Source organism: Polypterus senegalus, chromosome 3 (genome assembly GCF_016835505.1).
Source record: "Polypterus senegalus isolate Bchr_013 chromosome 3, ASM1683550v1, whole genome shotgun sequence".
Taxonomy (NCBI): domain Eukaryota; kingdom Metazoa; phylum Chordata; class Cladistia; order Polypteriformes; family Polypteridae; genus Polypterus; species Polypterus senegalus.
The window spans coordinates 264223061-264240870 of NC_053156.1; the positions used below are offsets into that span (position 1 = coordinate 264223061).

A 17810-nucleotide genomic window follows, 5' to 3' on the forward strand; every position below is an offset into this window, starting at 1 on the left:
GCTCATAACTGAATATAGTAGTGATACAATTGCATGGCGCAATGTGCTCAGCCAAATAACTTAACTAATTGATGAAAGTGATCTTGCTGTTTTTAATAACCAATATCAATTTTGATGATTAGTTGTTGCAGCCCTAGTAAATAAGATAAATTAGTATAGAACTAGTTTCCCTTTAATATTCAACACATCTTCATATGAGACACTAGAAACTAGAAGATTCTTCAGTTATCTACCTCCACTATTGTTTTCTTTTAGTGTATTGCAATTTTCTTAGGCCTAAGAATAATAACAAAAAAGCTGTAAACAAGTATGTTGGGGAAATTATTTTTTTTAATCTTTTAAACTAAACTTGAAGCAAAGCTTTCAATATTTAGTTGCTTCCTACTAAAGTAACATATATACCTTTATTATATTTTATTATATTTGACATGAAATAAACATATTAATATCTTTTATAAAGATAATACAAAATATCTTAATCTGAAATACAGAACCTCAATCCCTCAATGTATCTACTAGGTGTAGGGTTTTCAAACCTAGTCCAGGGGACCCATTATGGCTGCAGGTTTTTGTTTCAACCAGCTTCTGTTTTTAATTGGACTACTAGGCTAATTTAATGAACTGTCATTTCCAAGATTCTGCATTTTGGGAACAATTTAGAAATCAGAAAACAAGTTCAGAAAAAAAAAAATAAAATAAAATATATATATATATATATATATATATATATATATATATATATATATATATATATAATAATATATGTATGTATGTATGTATTAAGCAGTTATATGGGCATAATGTGTTTTGGTTTTTTTTTCCTGCTTAATATTTTCATCTTGATTTTTATTCTACCTTTCCAGGTGTTCCAATTGTTTAATTTGTTATTTACTAATTAGTGGGTCTGATGTTGAAGTAGTTGCAGCTTTTTACGATTCAGTTTGCTGGGTGTCTGCTCAGCTCGTTTTTAATTGTCATTATTAAGATATAATGAAGGAAGGAAACTGTACAGAGAAAGGGAAAAAATAATGAAATCAACAAAACAGAGTTAAGCATTTAGAAACAAAAACAAATATTTCTAAATGTCTTATAAATGTAAAAATCATTCTGCTATACTTTTCTGAATGTAGAAAAAAATTACCAGCAAATTGAGATCAGGGTTATCAGTTGTTGTTGCTGAATATGAATCTGGCTGGAGCAAAAACCTACAGCCACAGTGGGTCCCCAGGACTGAAATTGAAAATCCCTTTACTGGATAATAAAAATGACTAATACTTTTCGTTTTTCAGATAAATACCTAGGCCTATAACAAATATTAAAGGTCATTTCTCTGTCTCTGGAAGAAGAAAAAAAAATTCTGTAATACTGTAGAATACTTGTTTGGTTAAAGATGTACTGAAATGATTATCATTTTGCATTTTATTAATATAGTAAATGGTATATGCTTTACAAAACACATTTACAGAGTTACTTTGTTTGAGCACAAATTAGAAGAGTTGTATTACAGTTAATCTAGTTTGTGAGTTACAAAGTCAATTTCCAGTTTAAGTAGGCTAATTGAACAAGATTTATTTGTCAAGTTATCCTTAAATTGAAAATTATAACCAGCCTTGTTCTACCTCTGGCAGCTTATACCCAAATAGGAATTGAACTCGGATTTTTCACTTACAGTGACCAAACCAACAAAGTTAAAATGAAAAATGTGCTTTGTTTTGGCAGTTAGCATTCCTGTTGCTTGTGAAGGCAATGCCATGACTGCAGCTTAGACACTGAACACTTGACAGTATTACATGATGAGTGGATGGAGATACAAAGCACTACAAAACTGACATAATGCAGAAATAAACCTGCACAAAAGAAGTCAGGTATAGGATAAGACATTACTGTAGAAGCCATTAGTGTAAGTTAAAAACCCATCCACACATACAGCTGTATAATCTGGCAGCATTTTTCCATTGTATTTGTAGTGACAAGATAAAGTTGTGCTGGACCTAGGCAGCCATTCGACTTAAGTGCTTCAATTTGAGTAACAAAATTGTGAAGACTATCCGGAAATGATTAATTGGAGAAGTTATGTAGGTGTGTTTGGTTCAAATCAGTTTAAATATATTGTAAACTATTGATGCTTTACGCAATTACACCTTTATAAAAAGTAGAGTATTTCTCCAACAGAGACATTATAACCATGTTTAATATATAATTATTCAAGGTTTGTTGTTTCAAAGCCAAATTGGTAGATTTCATCATTGCTGAAGACGTAAGTGCTGCCCACTTGGTATATGCCATTTGCCCTTTCCCTAAACATGTGCTTCATTGTATCTTTTTAAGGGTTTTCATATTTAGCCGTTACTGCGGTGCTGTCATTGCCAAACTGTGGATGTTTTAAAATTGTAATACTTCTGTAACTAATTTGTAATTTTAACACCACAAACCATTAGAAAATCTGCTAAGAAAATTGAATACTGTAGTTAATAAATTTAACTTATCAACCTTCATAGTAAAGGGTTGATGAAAAGATCATTACCCAGCTTATATTCAGAATGATTAATTGCAGAAAAATATTGTTGCATTTTTTTTAATCAAAAGAATGCTTTGAAACCTATGTAGTATTTCTGGTTTGATTATATTCTCTGACTTTCACATAACTGTCATTTGATTTGAAGGGTATAGATACTTGCCCTCTGCAAGTCACGTTATGAATAATTTAGTATGAGGCCAGAAATGCAAAGCGCAGCATGAATGTTTTTTTTTTTTTTCCCCCCCCTCAGTCGTCATAGCATGACAGCAGCAGGCAGAGGCTATGCTCAAACTCTAGGAAATTAAATATATCTACTTGAAATCAGTCTATAATATTATACTGCAAGTCTCTTATTTATGGTGAATTAGTCACATACAGCTAGAGGACAGCCAGCAGCTTCTAACTGCTTTCAATGAAGATTATAAATGCAATGGTGATTCATTTAGGCTCTGAGGACTCTCTGGAAGACATTGGCTTCAGGCCTCAGAATGGTGGCAAAAGGATGTGGCAGTATATCTGCTGCCATAAGCTGGATGATATGTGTCTCTTCTCATGTAGGTGTTCTGCTTTTGATTCATGTTTGTTTATTCAGAATCTTCTAAAGGATATCACTTTATAAACGCTCAGTTCTACAGTGTAGTCTTGAGCTGCGCTCTGATTTTAATTAATTATGTTAAATGTTTAGTTTGCTTTTTAAAACTGTCTGCAGAAAAATGTTATGGTTCATGGCATTACCTTAAAATCTTTTATTTGTAATTAATAAAAAAGGGTGTTTTTTTAGTTTTATTTTGAATTATGTACATGCTGTATGTGCAAAACAATTGTGTATTTATTTGATTAGGCTTTAGCTCCCAGTAACCATGGCCAGGAGGAAATGAAAATTATAAATAAATGGAGCCTTTTTCTTAATGATTCATGAAGAAAAATTTGTATTTTATAAAATATTGAGTGTTTGGATTGATATCTTTCTAATACTAATGATTTTCAATAGAATTTATTGAGGTAAATCACATAGCAAGCGTGCCCTGATCTCTCAGAATTGCATGTAACCCAAATATTTGCCGTTGAAGCTGAAAAAAAAAAGCTTCTTAACTTTTCTAAAATTGTTTTATGTATTTTTGTATGTTGCCTCGTGTATTGGTGTTTGTTTACAGATGCTTACATTTTAAGAACATTTTCTTGTTTTTTTAAGTCCCGAAAGCTTGTGGAACCATATCAGTTTTGTAAACCTTTTAAGAAGCAAATTGATGACATTTTTTATTTTGGTCATTTGTGAAGTTATTGTAGGGGTTCACAATAAATGGAGCAGAAGATAAGAATTTACTACAGATGTGGTTTTAGAAGAGTATCCATGTAGTTAATTTATTGCAAGTGGTGTGCTTGGAAGACATGATTTTTTTCTTGACCTAATTGACTACAGGTTTGGTTGTATAGTATTTTCCAAGTACAACAGGATTCACAAGAGCAGGAGCACTGGGATACCTGGTTAATAAACTCCACACGGACATGGGGAGGATGTGCAGACACCTCACACTGTGTAAACAGATGAAGGATTCAAACCCAGGATGCTTAATCTGCAAGTACAATAGTACTAACCACTTTTGTAATGTATTAAAGTGCTTATTTAAAACTATATATTTTAATTAATGATGATGGTAGGTATGTAGTCTGCCAACTGCGTGTCCAAACCAGTAATTCTAACAAATGCTTTTCTGGATTTACTGATTTAATGTTCCATAGTATTGCCTTGTTTTTGATAGTTTCTTTTTAAAAGATATATGCTAAAAACATTAATTTGTTTATATATTTATCTCAGGTCCAACATTGACACGACAGAATTCTCAGCTCTCCCCTCATGTGCAGAATGGTCCTTCACAAGAGGAGCTGGAAATACAAAGGAGGTAACTGTTTTTCTTACAGGCACTAATTAGGCAAAATTCCTAAACCTGAGGTATATTGTCAGATACTGTATGTTGTCTGAGCAATAGGATACATTTGAAAACAGCAAGGTAGTTATATTTGCCCTTACAAAAATATTAACATTAACGCAAACCCTGTCAGAAAAAAATGCCTCTACTGATAATTTTTTTTGTATTTACAGTCTGTTTTGTTTGCAGCAGCTACTTATTAGTTTGCAGTATTATTTCTTAGTTCTTCCACAGTCTTTTAAAGCCCTGTGTGTTTTTGCCTTGCTTTAAGTATCCATATAAATGTCTTATGTTCCAAGAAATGCTCTGCTCCCTATGTAGGCTTATTCTGTTTGTGAGCTTTCATAACAGATTAGCTCATTTTGTGGAGTATTTGGTAAATGTAATGCAATTGTATTTTTTTTCTAAATTAAATAGTAATGCATAAAATTACATTAACAAAGTCACTTATTTCAGTGGTCTGTTTTTTGGGTGCAATATGATTATAAAGTAACCAGCCACTTGCTTAGACTCCTGCTTCAAACAGCTGTTGAGCCAAGGGATTATACTTTGAAATCTTTATATCTTACTATCTATGTTGGAGCCAAGGGAGATGAAAATTTTGAAAAGAATAATTATAAAACATCAAAGTCATGTTTTTCTCTGCTTATGCCAGTTCTGCAGCCATCTTCATGGCATATCTTGTGTAGTCACTTTTTATTTGATAAGTAACCTGACTTTTTTTAATTTCTAGAAGCAGTTTTTGGGAGTTTTCCTAAAGCCCCCATACCATTACACAATTTTTTTATATTTTTCAGTAGTATAACTTATTTGCATAATCTTAGTGAGTTGTGGACTGTTGAAGTGTAGGCCTGTGACTACAAGCTTTGATGTGTGACATCCTTAGCAGGCTCGGTGGTAGGGTTCTGTGACCTTCCACAACAAAATCTTTGCTGCTAGCCCTAGGGATGTTGTTCTGTGTGTCAGAGTTAACCACCAATGAATGCTTATTCAGTCATGACAACTGCAATGATTATGTGTGATATGATATGTGACTCCATGCTAAATTATACTAATAATATATACCATAATCCATCCTCCTGTTTACTAACTTGAGACTTTCTTAAGTCTCATTTCTCTGAAACTTGTGTTTTTAAATGCATGTACATTTACTGCATGAATATACAGTATACATTATTGTTCTTATAAGACATACAGGTTTTAAATTCAGGCTGCACATAAATATATCAATCAATCAATCAACAATCAACATTTATTTATATAGCACATATTCATACAAAAAAATGTAGCTCAAAGTGCTTTACAAAATGAATAGAAAAATAGAAGACACAATAAAAAATAAACATAAGTCAACATTAATTAACATAGAATAAGTAAGGTCCGATGGCCAGGGTGGACAGAAAAAACAAAAAAAAAACTCCAAAGGCTGGAGAAAAATAATAAAATCTGTAGGGGTTCCAGACCACGAGACCGCCCAGTCCCCTCTGGGCAATCTACCTAACATAAGTCAAACAGTCCTCTTTGTATTTAGGGTTTTCATGGAAGGACCTGATGATGATGGTCACATAGACTTCTGGCTTTCAGTCCATCAATGTTGGTGCATCATGATGTTTTGAGTAGGTGGTGGTGGCGCACAAAGAAACCGGAAAAAGAAACAGAAGAGAGTTGGGGTCAGTGCAGTTTTAGAGCCACTATGAATAGTTATTGTGATGAATTGAACATACAGAGTATCAGTATTAAGTTAAAGTGAAGTTATGAGAAGGCCATGTTAAAGTAATGTGTTTTCAGTAGTGTTTTAAAGTGCTCCACTGTATTAGCCTGGCGAATTCCTATTGGCAGGCTATTCCAGATTTTAGGTGCATAACAGCAAAAGGCCGCCTCGCCACTTCTTTTAAGTTTAGCTTTTGGAATTATAAGGAGACACTCATTTAAAGATCTGAGGTTACGATTTGGAATATAATGTGTCAGGCATTCCGATATATAAGATGGAGCGCGATTATTTAAGGCTTTATAAACCATAAGCAGTATTTTAAAGTCAATCCTGAATGACACAGGCAACCAGTGTAGTGACATCAAAACTGGAGAAATGTGTTCGGATTTTCTTTTCCCAGTTAGGATTCTAGCAGCTGCATTCTGCACTCGTTGCAAGTGATTTATGTCTTTTTAAATATATATTTTTTAAATATATATATATTTTTAAATATATTATTTAAATATATTTAACATGGACAATAAGGAGACATGTTAAAGTAAGGTGGGAACAAAACCTCAACACGATGGTGTCCTGACTTTTTTGGTCAAATTCTTTTGTATTTTTTAAATGATATATAATCCTTTAAAGTTTATGCTTAACCTTCCATGTAAAAGCCTTATGTTTTATATTAAAATGTTAATCTTTGTATTTTTACAATTAAACTGCATATGACAATTTCTGAACTCCTTTTCTTTTAATTTCTCCTGAATATGCAGTTTATTGCTCTTTTTGTATGTAAAAGCAAATATTCTTGTCTTCTCTCTCTTCCAAAATCTGCCTGGCTACTCTCTGTTTATAGGGAGTTCCATCAGTAAAATGACATATGCACTTAGATTATCATAATACTTTACATCAAGAAGCACCATAACTAAATTTCTTTAAAGCTTGCAAAAGCAGATGCTCAAAATATCAATTTTTGATGTCTAAATCTATCATGATTGAGTTATTTGGAGTGAAAAATCAGCTGATCAGATCAGCAGATGATCCATCGAAGCATTGCTAGTTTTTGGTATTTTTTGCAATAGTCCAGCATCGGTCTTTATGGATGCCTGTTCTTTAGTAATATTATCTCAATTCTACATGAAAACATGACATAACATTTTTATTCCTTGGCCATTACTATAAACTACATGGCGTAATTAACATATAAAAATAAATGTTATGTTTGAGTGTAGTTTTCCTTTAAATACTATCCTAAGAGATGAGTGCATTAAATAAATGAATGAAATTGAAATAGTTTATTTGCATACAATTAGTATTGTTTAATGAGCATAGTTTTTGTTACTGTATATTACCTAGTTTGTGCCATAGGTTTAATCCGTTTTATTTATGTACAGTGCATATCTTTATTTTTTAAGCTTTTAAATGCTTTTCCTGTTTGATTTGCACATAATATAACCAATTGTATGATTACTGAAAGAAAGAGTACCCGATTATTAGACTTTACATCCTACTGGAATGTTAAATTTGCAAATCTCTCAGACTCCCACTTGGCATGAGACTGACACTCACCACTTGCATTACTGGATTCTGAACACAAGCGGAAACGAGCTGGGAGGAGAATAAACTAAGACAGTAGACACCAAATATCATCATCTGTTACTGTCGCTCGGCCTAATTATGGAGAGATTTTGTTTGTAACTTAGGAATCACAGTAATAATAAAAATGACACATGCTGTTTGTTTATCTTTGTTATGGAGGTTTACCTCCCTGCTTTTGTACGATGCAGTGCATTTTTACTAAAGTGGACAGTGTCATCTCTGTTGTTTTTTCTGCTTGTGAAAGATAAATTAATCACAAGTATTACTTAATTTTTTAACTTCATTTTTTAAGCGGTTTGATCTTTTTAACTTTGCAGATACATCATAAGTTTCTCACAGGGAAATTTTATTTTTGGCTTTGTTAATCATAACATATTAATCATATTCATATATTTGATTCTTCATGTCAAATTACAGAAATAAAACTTTTTTATATTTTTCACACTTACCCAGTAGACAGTGATAGATTTTGACAGTTTTTTTCCTGGTATGTTCTTACCAGATTGCATGGTAAATGAATGTAAACTACAAAAAAATTCTGACTAAGTTGTTGGAGCGTCATGTAAAATATCACAGAGCTCGCCATATTTATAAGCATAAAATGACATTACTGTTAAGCAAAAAACAGCTTAACTTCATAAAACCTGACAGTGAGAATGCAGTTCTCTCCACTGCTGGCAGAAATATCATTGAAGATGAAGCTTGACTTTATATGGGCAAAAGACTTAATTTACTGATTAGATTTATTTCAGTACTTAAATGTTGCAAGATTGTTGATGCCAAGTTGTGCATTTCTAGCAAATCCCTGTTGCCAAATTTAGCTGTTGTGCTGTAAACACTTGCATTGTTCGTGGTTGATGTAATTCTTGATCTAGGAATTCTAAACTGGCACATTCTGATTAGGTTATTAGATTGTTTCAACAAAATTATTAAAGTCAGAAAAGGATTGCTGGGCAGTTCATGCAAAACACTTTAATTAAATGATTTTTGCAATTTTTTAACAATTTGAGTATCTAACTTCATATAAAATCCAGTTTTTACTATAGCCCTATTGATCCCATATTTATTTAACATATATCAGCCTAATGTTTATTTCTTACTGAAAAATCTGACATTTTCTTGAAATGTTTGGTTTTTGCAGTGTATTGCATCCTTTTTGTATATATAAATTAGTCTTGCATATAAAGTGCATGAAAGCAATTTTGAAAACCTAAAAACTCGGATTATATTTGATATACTTTGGTTGTTATGTAGAATTTGGCAAACAATTTATTTTCATTTCTAAACTAATTTATCTGCTTGATATGTTAGGCATATTTTTAACAGAAGCTCTAACGTGTGTGAAGCCATTGTGACTTTTTTTTTCTTTTTTTTGTTAGCATTTAATGTTTATGGTAAAGAGGGATGGTATTCTTTAGTCTGTTCATTTAACATTTGCAACTTTAGGGTGCCTGTTTTTGCAAATTCCATCTGAAGTTGTGTGTGAAGTACAATATCGAACAAGTCCAATACTGCATGTTAATATACTAAAGACTTATATAGCTTATTTAATTATGTTACATCTTGCCTGAAGAAGGGGCCTGAGTTGCCTCGAAAGCTTGCATACTATAATCTTTTTAGTTAGCCAATAAAAGGTGTCATTTTGCTTGGCTTTTCTCAATTATGTTAGATATGCATTTTAGTCAATCAAAAGTGTAACATAGTACTTATTCTAAAAAGTTGGTTTTCTTCATAGAATAATGTAAGGATTATACTGTTTTACAATTACACACATCTGAAGAAGTTGTTTTCTGCAAAATGAGGCAAGTTTCATTGTTCTAAGCATTGAGATGCATGATACAGTGTGTATGTGTATTTTTTATAGATATAGATGTATATAGATAGACAGATATATATATAAAATGTATTTATTGGTTCTGTTTTGGACCTCATTCTTTGGAAATGTTGTATAACAGATTCTTTTGTGCTTTACAGTTTGTAATACTTAAAAATGAGTGCTGGCTTATTTCTACTAAGTTGCTTGCTTGAAGCTGATAACTGGTTTATTGTTAACTGTGCCAGTTAATCTACCAGTCTGATATTACAGCAGTATAGCATCTTGCTGAACCTGTGGCACTGAGTTTAAAGCAAGTGTCAATCGGCTATTTTTAAAATTAAGAAAAACTACCTAATTTCTTCCCAAACAACATACTTGTTTAAATAAAATGTGCACTTTAAATTTAAGCATTATTCTGTTAATTTTAATTTAAGTTTGAATTTATATTTTTTGACACTGAAAATTCTAAAGGAAATGTATTTAGTAATTTTTATAAATGTTTATTCAATACATAGCTGTGAGAAGCCGCTATATCTTACAAAGCCTGCACCACTGATTAGTTACTTTAAAGCTGTGTTTCTCAGTCAGGGCTATCACCATTGGGTTGTAAGTTGTAAATGTTTACAGTGGTAGTGAGTTGTGGCGATTGCTAGTGCCCTCCAAAGTGTAAAGACTGGGTAGCGAAACACTGCTTTAAATGATATTCCTTTATGGATCTGAATCTGAGTATATATCGTTTAGTTTCAGCCATCTTCGCATACACTAAAAAACCTTCTATCAAATCAGTTTTCTTGGATTGAGTGGAAATGTTTTTCTTTTGAAAACTTAATGTTTAGATTGAAGTGAAGTGTGTATTTTTTAAAATAGCCCCACATATATAATATGAGTACTCCATTAGTACTCTATAGCACATAATGGAATTGTCCTTTTTTTCTTTAGCATAGCATATGTGACTTACTGGTGTAACTGCCTGCCACCTTCACTGACACCTTGTCATCTGGATGTCCTTTTCTGTTGAAATGCTTCCTTGAGCCGCTCTTTCGACTGAAACATCTGGGTCTTAGTCTTGTAAGGTTATACCAATCATAGCTGAATGACACTTCTACTGGTATATGCAGTTCAGAATCATCTTGGTCTTGTATTAATTAATGCTCTGATGAGTGAGAAAGATTATCATAATTAAGCCTTTACCAACCTCAATGGACAAAGCATTGCAATAATTATTATTCTAAAGATTGGGTTTATGTACACCCAAGAAATCAATAGCAAACTGTTTACTCCATCCATTATAAACCTTCAGCAGCAGGAGTTATCTGCTTCAGTGACAGCCTGCTTAACTTGACTCAAGCCTTGCCTAAGGATAGTGAAGTGCATTAGTAAGAAGCACCATATGTAAGATTAACGTCTGTCTCACTGAAGAAAGACATTTGACTGATCAACAAAAGAGCGCCATAGTATGTGAGCATTCATAGTCTATAAATCTAGTATAGTCCACAACCACAAGAATAAGACCAAAGCCTAGAGAAAGAAAAGAGTCGAGGTAATGTGCATGTATTCTCTTTCCATGTGTTCTAGAGAAAAACTTTATGGACATCCTGAAGAGGTCAGGGCTAAGCTTCATCTACATCATTTAAAACTACAGCAACTGAACAAATATTAAGTACTGTTTTAAAAGTTTGGTTCCCTGATTGATGTTTGTAACTTAAGCTAAAGCCAGCAAATATTAATGTGCACTTATGGTGTGGCCACTAGAGGGCATTAAAGAGCCCCAAAGCCCAGTCACACATGCAACTGTTTTTATTTCACAAGTACCACTTTACAAGTCTCAGTCTACACAGTTCAATGTACAAGACTTTTGTTTCTTTGCTTTCATTTCCTTTCTTCTCTTCTCCTTGCAAGGATGAGTGTTGTTCTTCCCCTCTCCCGATTCAGATTCTACCTCTGAGGAAACAGAAAACTCACTTAGCCTCTAATAACACAAGCCAGGCCAGCACATCAGCAAAACAAAACCTCAGAAGAAAGACAAAGTCGTTCAGCTGCTAACATTGGCAAAACAATATCCCTTTCACTTTACCTCCCGTCGCCTATACACAAGCGAGGTGTGTTTGTCGGTAAAATGAATTCTTCTAGGAAAGAGATGCCTAAAGTAGTTCCTTTCAATTACCTTATATATATATTAGAATATCATGACAAAGTTGATTTATTTCAGTAATTCCATTCAAAAAGTGAAACTTGTATATTAGATTCATTCATTACATACAGACTGATGTATTTCAAATGTTTATTTCTTTTAATTTTGATAATTATAACCGACAACTAATGAAAGTCCCAAATTCAGTATCTCGGAAAATTAGAATATTGTGAAAAGGTTCAATATTGAAGACACCTGGTGCCACACTCTATTCAGCTAATTAACTCAAAACACCTGCAAAAGCCTTTAAATGGTCTCTCAGTCTAGTTCCGTAGGCTACACAATCATGGGGAAGACTGCTGACTTGACAGTTGTCCAAATGACGACCATTGACACCTTGCACAAGGAGGGCAAGACACAAAAGGTAATTGCTAAAGAGTCTGGCTGTTCACAGAGCTCTGTGTCCTGGCACATTAATAGAGAGGCAAAGGGAAGACCAGATGTGGTAGAAAAATTAGTACAAGCAATAGAGATAACCGCACCCTGGAGAAGATTGTGAAACAAAACCCATTCAAAACTGTGGGGGAGATTCACAAAGAGTGGACTGCAGCTGGAGTCAGTGCTTCAAGGACCACCACGCACAGACGTATGCAAGACATGGGTTTCAGCTGTCACATTCCTTGTGTCAAGCCACTCTTAAACAAGAGACAACGTCAAAAGTGTCTTGCCTGGGCTAAAGACAAAACTGCTGCTGAGTGGTCCAAAGTTATGTTCTCTGATAAAAGTAACTTTTGCATTTCCTTTGGAAATCAAGGTTCCAGAGTCTGGAGGAATAGAGAAGAGGCACGGAATCCACGTTGCTCGAGGTCAAGTGTAACGTTTCCACAGTCAGTGATGGTTTGGGGTGCCATGTCATCTGCTGGTGTTGGTCCATTGTGTTTTCTGAGGTCCAAGGTCAACGCAGCCGTCTACCAGGAAGTTTTAGAGCTCTTCATGCTTCCTGCTGTTGACGAACTTAATGGAGATTAAAATTTCATTTTCCAACAGGACATGGCACCTGCACAAAGTGCCAAAGCCACCAGTACCTGGTTTAAGGACCATGGTTTCCCTGTTCTTGATTGGCCAGCAAACTTGCCTGACCTTAACCCCATACAAAATCTATGTAGTATTGTGAAGAGGAAGATGCAATACGCCAGACCCAACAATTCAGAAGAGCTGAAGGCCACTATCAGAGCAACATGGGCTCTCATAACACCTGAGCAGTGTCACAGACTGATCGATTCCATGCCACGCCACATTGCTGCAGTAATCCAGGCCAAAGGAGCCCCAACTAAATATTGAGTGCTGTACATGCTCATACTGTTCATGTTCATACCTTTCAGCTGGCCAACATTTCTAAAAATGCTTTTTTTGCATTGGTCTTAATTGATATTCTAATTTTCCGATATACTGAATTTGGGACTTTCATTAGTTGTCTGTTATAATCATCAAAATTAAAAGAAATAAACATTTGAAATATATCAGTATGTGTGTATTGAATGAATCTAATATACAAGTTTCACTTTTTGAATGGAATTACTGAAATAAATCAACTTTGTCATGATATTCTAATTTTATGACCGACATCTGTATATTTTAATCTTAAACAGCACAGATACAGTTTTTAGTTTATTTTAGAATTCTATTAATTCTAAACAGGTCACTAAATCCATTTGCAGAACTACGACCCTAAGCCTTCAGGAAACCTCTGCCATGCTTCACTGTTGTATGCAGATGCTCACCCATGAAGAGCTCTCCTGCTCTTCAATGGAGATCATGTCTCCTGTCTGAATCAAAAATTTCAAAGTTTTAGTTATCACTCCATAACGCTCGCTGCCATTCTTCACTACCTTAGTCCTTGTACATTGGTAAGTAAATCTCTTGGCTTTCTTTCTACTTTGGAGGAATGACCTTTTGGTAGCAACTTTTCCATGAAGACTTCTTCTGATAAGATTTATCAAAACTTATTTTTAAAGTTTGACTTATTTCTATGAATTCAGAGCTGATAGCAGTACTGGGTAACTTCTGATTTTGAAGGGATGTCAATTTGATACATCTCTTGTTTTCTGCACTGGGTTTCTGGTCCTTAGCCTTGCCTCTTTCCTTGTGCTTCTTCAGAAGTGTTTGGACAGCACATGTTGAAATTCTTATCTGTTGTAAGATTTCTGCTTGGGAGAGACCCTGCTGGCAGAGGATTAAAACACTTTCTCTCATTGACATGCTCTTTTTTGCTATGGTATAAGAATTGATGATCTGCAGGTTAAATTGTCATATCTCCCACATCCTCACCTTTTAGTTTAATTCCTTCTTCACCCATTTATGTTTGTTAATCACTTAGGTTTATTCGCATATTTCATTGTCTGTTATCTTTGTTTAATCAAGCACTGGGCTAGTATGTACCTAGAAGGTAGTAATGTTTTTAATTTGAAATGGAAATTACTTAATGTTACGTTTGTATTTCATTAAAGAAAGTATTTCTGTAACATTTAATTTTTTGGAAAATGAATGTTTGGAAATCAAACATTTTCTCTTTTCTATTGACACATTAATATACAAGACCTAGAATAAAAAAAATTGCATCCAAGGTGTGTGTGTGCACGCATATGTTTATGTATACAATATATGTAATTAATGTAAATAGGGCAAAAATTATTGACCTGAATTAAGTTCAGAAATCAATCAATTAATGAATCATTTTGTGTTTAATTTTAGATCTACTGTATAGGTGTGTTTCAAAATAATAAATCAAGTTCAATATTCACTTTGTGCAGAATTTGGGTTAAAGGGTATATGCCGTTTTGCAATACTTCATCAATACTCAAACGTTTTTGACTTGAAAGAAATAGATGTATTCTGTATGTTTTAAGGCATTTGTTTATATTAGGACCCCTGTACCTATTACATCTATTATTTGTCAAGTTAATATGTTCCATGAGTATATATAATATACCATGAAACAGCTTTGACTTGAAAAATACAGTACTTGTCTGTTAAATATCATTAATGTAATTATTTTCTGTTCAAAACTATTTCTAAAGTATGTTTTAGTTAGCACACCGTAAGTAACTGTTGCAGTTGGTGTATTGTTTGTAACATGTTTTCCTAGGTATTGAAAAATAGCCTGAAATAAAGGGGAACAAACTTTTTTTGTGTGTTTAGCCTGAAAGTAAGGCTGCGGTATTAGGAATAAAAAAAACAAATTCTAGTGGTGCCTCTGTTGTCTTTTATACTCTTTTGGGCTGTCAATATTATAGAGAAGTGTGGCAACCTGTAATAGAGCATATGAGACCAGTCCTAAACTACTATAGTGTACACTTTTATGCAGTGTACACCCATAAACATAACAAGTTATGATCCCATGGAAGAAGTTAGAATTTTTATCCCCAAATGATTTCTTTCAGCCTAGAGGAAGCAGGCCTACCTTTTGGCACCCCTGTGTTTCCTCCTTCACAAACGCACACTTCAGTCAGGAGGAAATGGGGTCCATACAGTTGAATTTGCATGCAGATTGTTAAAAGAATAGCATTCTTTTTATCTCATAGCCTGATCTGCCTTGCAAGAGCAAGAGCACAGCTCTCCTGTTTGGAAAGGACACTTTCTCAGTTATATCTGAAGAATGGTTTGAACATCATTACAGAGATACCCTAAATGGGGGCACCACTTTTGCATTACGAAGCTATGCACCTGACCCCCTCAAACACCACCAAGCCCTTACCCATTAACATGGGATCAAAGTTCTCTGTTAAGATATTTGGCCTCCAGCAGAGCTTTGGCCACTGAGGCTTATTTTTTGCTGACTATCTTTTGTGCTTTTAGAGGGAGGGCTTTTTTAACAGCTTCAGATTCTTTTGTGATTTATTTACTGGAGGATGTTGTTGTGGCCTTGGCAGTTATGTCTCTAGAGCTAAAGCTCTCTACATGTGTTTAAAGGGCCTCATTCAGCTGAGAAGCAGCAGGTTTCTGACCTCTGGCCTAACTGTGTTCTGTTCTGGGTCACAACAAAGATTAAAAGAAAAGAGAGATTTTTTTTGTGTGTGTATGAATACACTGTGTGTAAACAGATGCAGAACATAATACACAAGCAATTCGGCAACACGTTGTTGTCTCCTTAGCTGCTTTAATTAACTCTCTTGTTAGTTAAACTTGGACTTTGTTGAATAAACAATTTAAAACCTTAAACAAATACATGTTAAACTTTTATATTCCCAATTCAAAGTATGTAATGAACATGAATCATTGCAGTAGGCTTTAAATACAGCTGATGTCCTATTCCAAGTGCTGTCATTTGAAACAAAACTTGAATTCTTTACACACCGTATGCTACCAATGCTGTTTGCTTTTTTTTTTTTTAAATTGGCAGAATTTTCTGCTGACATCACTCAGACCGCACAGCTGCTCTTGATGTTGCAGACTACTTTTTCCCCTGACTCATTCATTTGTTGTGCTGCCAATGTGTTCACATGCCTGTTGTACTTAATCACAAGTTTTGCAGCTTTTGTGCTGCCTGAAAAATTTTAATGAACCCTTTGGCCTAAGCAGTAGGCCTTGGCAGTAGAGATACTACTTCTAACTAACTTGCCAGTTAGCAGCACTAACAGTACCCTGTAAGTTTTTTGGATATGGAAGGTCATAATGTGCTTGCCTTAAGTAATTAGGAAATAATTTCTTAAAATATTTTTATCATATTTTTTTTTTTTTAATATAACCTGAGTGTACTTTTTCCTTATATTGAAGAATTCTGGTCTGTCTTTGCATTTTTGACTCAACTATCTTCAGTCCCAACTTTATCCATATCACATAGGTGTTTACTGCTAATTCTACTATATGTAGCCAGGATGTGTCTGAATAGTAGCAGCTTTATTTTTAATTTTTTTTTTCTATTCTAAGAATTCTAACATAAATACTAGAGCTAAAGGAAATGTGTCAAAAATATCATTTTTGCTACTCATAAAAATCATGATATAAAAGTATTGTATACTCCTGTAATAAACATTATATGGAATGTTGTGTATAGGTTAGGACTACTTTTTTACACCAAAAAATTTACTCATTAAATGTTTTATGCACTAAATGTTACAACTTTCTGAATCTTACAACTGAAACCATTGAACCCAAGCTATGCATTTTTAAACAGCATTCAACAGCAGCACTGAACAAAAAAAACATATTATGCAATTTCTAAAAGCAGGTTTTGTGAAGAATCATAGATAATAATATTGTCTTTCTGGAGTAAAAAATCTAAACTTTTTAAAGCAGATTGAAACTAACATGTTTCTTGACCATTTTATGTGTAATGTTGAATAAACGAAGAATAATATATAAGAACTTAATCATGTCATAGAACTCTGCCTTCCTGAATCTCTTAGCAACTGTTTCCTTGGCAACAAGAAGCCAAAAAGACAGATGGTGGGGAAAAGAGTTGCCTCCGGAGCGAGTTCCTCAATTTCATACCAAAGAGCTCTGAAAAAATAAGGAAACGAACTGCAGTACTCTTTGCTTAAAAAAGAAATGTATGCGGTAAATAAGGTAATAAGTCTGGCTGTTCGTAACATGTCAAATTCTTTTTTTGTTTCTTTAAAAATATATAATAAAATAAAACTGAAAAGACCTTAGCCATTTTCCAGGCCTTTTAGCCTTAAGGTCTCTTAAAATGTATTCTTTCGTGACTGGTAATGATGAAGAAGAAGATGATGTAGGACATTTCAGCTGTCATCCTTTGTCAGAACACAAGTGAAGTAGCATGATGAAAGTGATTTTAATGACATTTACTTGAAGATTCAAGACATTTTTAAAAAAACGTGAAGTAAATCAAATAAAACTAAATTGCAGAAAAAAGTTGGAAGCAGCTGAATCCAGAGTGCTTTATGGAACTGTCTTGATTATCTTTTGGTGTGTAGTACTACTGTAACACTTTTTTTTCCATGTATAAAGTATGTTGCAGTTTTTGATTATTTAGTTTTTATGACAATGTGTTGCTTTCCACACCATTATCATGTATCCATCTATTTTCAAAACCTGTTTATTCTAATCTTATGATCAAAAGGAGACAAAGTCTATCTAGTTAGCTATGGTTGTATGCTCAG

At 33.7% G+C, this 17810-nt stretch overlaps 1 protein-coding gene across 11 annotated transcripts in view; it reads left to right on the forward strand.

The window, feature by feature from the left end:
- The window catches only part of enah (ENAH actin regulator), a 248100-nt gene that overhangs the window by 173478 nt on the left and 56812 nt on the right, over positions 1-17810 (forward strand). For 10 of the 11 annotated variants that reach the window (XM_039749057.1, XM_039749065.1, XM_039749066.1 and 7 more), the window contains one exon: positions 4335-4419. In XM_039749057.1, the coding sequence (XP_039604991.1) occupies positions 4335-4419 (85 nt within the window). Of the gene's footprint in view, positions 1-2912; positions 3073-4334; positions 4420-17810 lie in introns of those variants that run through there. The other variant, XM_039749061.1, reaches the window with a different exon arrangement.